Source organism: Pleurodeles waltl, chromosome 1_1 (assembly GCF_031143425.1).
Source record: "Pleurodeles waltl isolate 20211129_DDA chromosome 1_1, aPleWal1.hap1.20221129, whole genome shotgun sequence".
Taxonomy (NCBI): Eukaryota; Metazoa; Chordata; class Amphibia; order Caudata; family Salamandridae; genus Pleurodeles; species Pleurodeles waltl.
The window spans coordinates 401,025,628-401,031,382 of NC_090436.1; the positions used below are offsets into that span (position 1 = coordinate 401,025,628).

General features: G+C 45.4%; 1 protein-coding gene across 1 annotated transcript; it reads right to left on the reverse strand.

Annotated features, from left to right (window-relative positions):
- Positions 1–443: 443 nt before the first annotated feature.
- S100Z (S100 calcium binding protein Z) lies at positions 444–4,399 on the reverse strand. Its single transcript, XM_069218811.1, has 3 exons — positions 4,335–4,399; positions 3,939–4,096; positions 444–732 (listed from the first exon to the last, which is right to left on the reverse strand). The coding sequence occupies exons 2-3, from the start codon at positions 4,077–4,079 to the stop codon at positions 574–576; spliced, it is 300 nt and encodes a 99-aa protein (XP_069074912.1). The 5' UTR covers positions 4,080–4,096; positions 4,335–4,399; the 3' UTR covers positions 444–573.
- Between the last annotated feature and the right edge of the window lie 1,356 nt (positions 4,400–5,755).

Sequence of the window (5,755 nt, forward strand, 5' to 3'; positions counted from 1 at the left end):
GGTTCGCCCGCCAGGAACAGGATGGCGGTATGGGGTGTTGTGGGGCCCCTGGGGGCCCCTGCAGTGCCCATGCCATTGGCGCCCCGTAAGAGGGGCCCCCGTAAGAGGGCCCCACAAAGAATTTCAGTGTCTGCTTAGCAGACACTGAAATTCGCGACGGGTGCAACTGCACCCGTCGCACCCTTCCCACTCCGCCGGCTCCATTCGGAGCCGGCTTCCTCGTGGGAAGGGGTTTCCCGCTGGGCTGGCGGGCGGCCTTCTGGCGGTCGCCCGCCAGCCCAGCGGGAAACACAGAATCTCTGCGGCGGTCTTCGGACCGCGGAGCGGTGTTCTGGAGGGGGAACTCTGGCGGGTGGCCTCCGCCGCCCGCCAGAGTTAGAATGACCCCCTAAATATGTAATATTCCCTTCTAGAGACCAGAGACAAGTAAATGTGAGAAAAACTACATTTTTCAAAGGTTTATTTCATTGTAATAATTATATATATAGACACCGATTTATAATGCTGATAGAATCACTTAAATGACATCTCACAATCTCCACTGGTAAATGAGATTATGGACCAATCTTTCTGCTACTTTCCCTTTTTCTTTAGTTGCTCTTCGAAAAAGTCATTGCAGGCTACAGTCAGAGCAGCAACCAGAACGACAAACTCATTAAAATCCACTTCGTTGTCCCTATTGGAATCGAGATCGTTCATAATCTTGTCAACCAGCTGTGGATCCTTTTGACACTAAAGAAGAGAAGAAGAAAAACATCACTCATACAAGTCACATTGATGTGAGAAGCAGAACAACAGCAGTCCAACCTGGCACCACCTGTCTCTTGTGTTAAGGAGGAGATGTTAATTGTTCAATGGGATATGCGTGGCACCTCCACTAGAGGCTACGCGTGGAACCTCCCACTAGAGGCTATGTGTGGAATTACCCTAATGCTAGAGGGTACGCATGGCACCCCTGTGCTAGAGGGTACGCATGGCACCCCCCATGCTAGAGGGAATGCGTGGCACCAGCTCAGTGCTACAGGCTACACGTGACACCCCCTGCTAGAGGCTATTCGTGGATCATCCCCCCAGGGAATTTGTTTTTGACTCTTCTTCACTTTCTTCTGCAGCCATCACTGAATGGGCAACAGCCATAATTGGGAGACATTTAGTTGCTCAAACAGAGCTGCAACTCGCTCCCATCATGTCTCTTCCTGTGCCAACATGCTTTCTGAAGGACGAAATGAATTGCACCATGTTTTACTGGTGGCTAAACCTTTATGGTGTCTGGACTACTCAAATAACATACTAATGGCATAAGAACCTTATGATCTACATCTCTTGGTGATGTTTGAATCTTAGCATGGTACAAAAGGCCCATTACGGGGCAGTGGGGTGTTATAATGCCAGTGTGCAGCAGACTCCAGATGGTGATTCTCTGCTTTTTCTAACAACTTTATTTTTGATTCTTTGTGCTTAGTATTAGAGTGTCACAGGAAGCGGCTGCTGTCCATGGGTGCATTCCATCATGTCAGAGGTATCGCAAGGTACTGCAATCCTGCAGGGTCCCTGCCACCTCAACTTCCTGGACAGTGGTTTAGTAAGTACTGTCCATCATCAGTATTTTTATTGGATCCTCCACCCCACCGAGGGTGGTTAAAATTGGGTGTTTTGTCTTGGTGTACAATTGTGGCAAGTCCCTTCTGAAAAATTGAGACAGAAACTGAAGGTAACTGTCAAACGGCTTTAAGAGGCTTAAACTGAGTGAAAACATTTATGAACAGTGTGTGTGTGGGTATATATACACACACACGCACATATATAATTATATTTCCTAGCTATAAAGTTCTTGTAACTTTTGTTGTTTTCAGCGAATTCCTATGTTTTTTTAATGTACAGTAATATTTAATAACCACATGTTAATCCAACCCCGCGCCACACACACCCTTGGGCGTGCATGGAGATGGGTTGGCCTCAGGGCCCTGTTTCCAACCCACACATGTCTCAACCCCATGCTGCGCACAGCCTTTGTCTGTGCCAAGCAGGCGGTTGGCCGCTTGGCCGTGCGAAGCAAGTGGTTGTCCGCTAGGCCTGGTCTGTGGTCTGCCTGGCATCTAACCCTCCAAATCCACCCAACCTCATGCCGCACACAGCCTTCCGCCATCTGCAGTCGGGGGATTGGCTGCAGAGCCTGGCAGGTGGCAAAGCTCTCCGGCCAACCCACCACATGCAGCCAACCGCAGGCTGCGCGTGGCCTTCAGATGTCCTCTGCACGTGTTTGGTGTGTAAGTGGGTGATTTTTTTTTTTTTATAGTGCTTTGAATCAGAAGATCCATTGCAAAGTTACACCGAGTACCCCAAAGAGTGCCGTAGAGCATCCGCGGATCTTCATGTATGCCCAAAAAAAACGTACGGGCAATTTCTTGCCCATGAGGGTTTTCTGAGAAACCCCTTCTTCTGTCCTATGGGGTCAGGATACCTGAATCCTGACCCCTTTATGTTTGTTTTTCAGTTTTGTTCCCCTCCACGGCTGACAGAGAAACAAAACAGCAGTGGTAACTTTTCCCTCAGGTTGCTGCCAGCCAATCAGTGCCTTGCTTTTGGCTTCAGATCTGCGCATCCCCCTCAAATGAATTTGTAGATGGCTCGCATCCCTAGATATACATTTTCCTTTTTCCTTTAATAGCTTCAAAACTACTGAGCGGATTCACACAAAATTACAAAAAGCACTCTTCCTGGACCAATAACCTGAATTTTGCCAAATTTTGTGAAAATACGTTCAGCAGTTCGGGCTGTAGTCGTGTCTAAAATCCCAATTGGATATTGCATGGGAAAACATGTTTTGAGACCCTCTTTTTCCTCAGTCTATGCTTGATGAATGGTCCTCAAACTTTCAAGACAGCAGCTGTAGTGAGTGGAAAACTAGTTTTGAAAATGTCCTGAAGATTTGTCAAACGGCACCAAAGTTATCAGCAAAACAAAAAATGTTTTGTCTATAGGAATTAGGTCTTAACTATATGTATATTTCTCTCTCTTCTCATCTATATATATAAATATAGAGAGAGAGAGAAAGAGAGAGAAACACATACATATATATGTATATACCCACACATGTTTGTGTGTGTAAATAAAACAAATAATTTTTCAAATCTTGTCCTTTCACAGAGGCTACGCTCTGTTATTTTCGAAAGTCAAATATAGTCAAAAAAATCTTTGTGATGTCGCATTACTTTCGTGGACTCTTACTTGGACTTCTCTAACGCTTGCACAGCACATTGTATTTACATACTTTTTTTCAGAAAGAAAGGGCTTGTTCTAAAATGTAGTCTTACATAAGCGACTAGCGAAGTTCCCTGCAGGGAAGAAGTGATATCTGCATCACCTGACGCTTGTGGGTGGGGTGGGGTTTGAATAAGGTGCGCGGGTCTCTATGCCTCAATACTTACACAAGAAAAACAGGAGCAGAGCTCTCTCATTTCTGACAAAGACTGCTTCCAATCGATGTAAGGCAATACCTTCATGACGCCCTAGAGCAGGTGGCAAACTGTGTGCATTGTACGAAGCCCCCAGTTCAACCTGTTCTCTGCCTGCAGTTTCTATTGGTAGTATTTACTTGCACAACCGACTACATTAAGGCAAAATAATTAGGTCTGCGACATGCATAAACTTCACAGTCTGTTGTCCGTGACTGACCGCATCAGAACAATACCATTTACAGAGCCTCGAAAAAAATATTGCAAATTATCCCACTAACGAATGACACATTTTAATACGTCATAGCACAGATGCTAAAGCACGGGTGCTGACACCCTGTGCAGATGTGTCTCAAACTATGTGTAAATATTCTCACCTTCAGGAAGGAAGGCTACAATAGATACTATGTGCAAAATCCTCATTTTATGGTCTTTCAGAGCTCCCCTTTAGTGTTACCCTCCCACGATTGACACTAGACTTACCGCCAGGAAATCAGTCAGCTCGCTGTGCAGGAGCAGCTTCAGTTCTCCCTTGTTGAGCTTGTATTTGTCCCCCTCTTTTCCAGAGTAATGGTGAAAGATGCGGATCAAGGTATCCATTGCGGTCTCCAGTTGTGTAGGCATGGTGGAACTGATGGCCACTGGAAATCAAAGAAAAGCGTTTAGTTACTAGAGTGGAGAACCTGGGAATGAGATCTGGAAGATGTGGATAAGTCCAGCCACTGTAGCAGGTCAGATGCATAAGCGTACTTGAAAATTGCTTGAATTATATGTCGAATTCAGGTGCTCAAAAGGGACAGCTTCCACTAGCGTGAAGGAGCTCGTCATGTACCTTGAGTCCAAGCACAAAATCCAAAAAGTGATGGATCATCTACATACCTGGCACTGCTTGGTCCTCCAAAGTCGAGTAACTCCAACAGGTGATGTGCGCCAAAGTCACGATGAAGAAGCCTTTATACCTTTGGCCACACCCCAGCACATCTAATTTTCATTGAAGAGTCGGACCCTGGGCCAATGGCAGCAGGGCAAAGGCATTTTCCTTCCTGCGTCATCTGGACGTGAATTTCCATTGGAGGCTTCCTCCTACAGCCATTTTATTCAATCACCTTTCAATGACAGGTAAGGGCTCATGATAACTTGCATACCCGGAGCAGGGACCTTGACTCTTTCTCATTAGAGCAGGTAGGAAGGAAATGCAATTAGTTGCTAGGAAGCAAAGAGGGGAAAAACCAAAAATAGGCCTGCAGGAGACAGGGAATACGTTGTTTTGCTTCAGCGGAGGCCTCCCTAGGGAGCTTTGGCTGAAGACAGTGCTGAGCTACAAGTAAAGGTAAAAAAGCAAGCGATAACGCGGTACAGCTCACGACCTGATGGATTTGTGGTACATTAATCTTCGTCATGGTGCCCATTTACTAGAAGGACACATTGGGCTGTGCTAAGGAACAGAAAGAACACGTATACAAAAATAGACACAAGCATCTAAATTCCCCACCCATGAGCTCTGGAAATCAGTCCCACTAGAGAAGTACATGTATATCGTATGGAAGTGAAAGAAAAAGTGGTGGACTCAGGGTTGTAGTTTAAACCGTCACCTAACTCTCAATAGTGCCATAGATACCGGTAGCAGGCAACTTTTCAATATAATTTTTTTTTTTAAATAGGCTTTGAATTAATCAAACACGCATATAGCAGTAAGCAGCGATCCGTGTTCACAGATTATTCCAAGGGAGCCTAGTGTGTCTTTGCTAAATCTGGAGGGAGTTCTATTCACAAATACCGGGAGCTCCTCAAAGCCACGCAAATAAGAGGCAAAGCTTTGTGCCAGGTGTATGCAAAGCACTTGCACTCTGTGCAAGGAGTCTGCAAAAACAAGCTCTTCGTAACCAGGCAACAAGCAAACCAGTGCACGAGCAGTCAGAGGATGTATGCTCGCGAAAAGGTGTGTCGAAGCACATGCTGCCTCTAGTGTGTTGTCGTATACAGTACATGCTCTTATACAGCACTAGCTCTTATTCTGGCATAGAAGCAACACACACTGTTTCAGAAATACCTTTTATTGGGCTCAACAAAAGATGACTTGATCCAGTAAATTGCAATGTGAACAAGTTGCAATGTGAGCATTTGGAGTTTGAAACATGAACATTGTGGGAAAAGGGAAGGGAGATAGTTGCTATTTACTGTGCTGCACAAACATTGCACCAAAAATAAATCTTTTTGTCCCCTAAGGAACATCTAATATTCGTTACTATCTGTCCTATTCATCTTCATCCAAGTTGTTACTCAAAAGGGGGTCCTTTCCT

Coding starts and splice junctions, on each gene's coding strand:
- S100Z (XM_069218811.1), bottom strand. CDS start 4,079: ATGCCTACACAACTGGAGACCGCAATGGATACCTTGATCCGCATCTTT. Junction 733..3,938: donor AGCTGACTGATTTCCTGGCG/GTAAGTCTAGTG, acceptor TCTCTTCTTTAG/TGTCAAAAGGATCCACAGCT.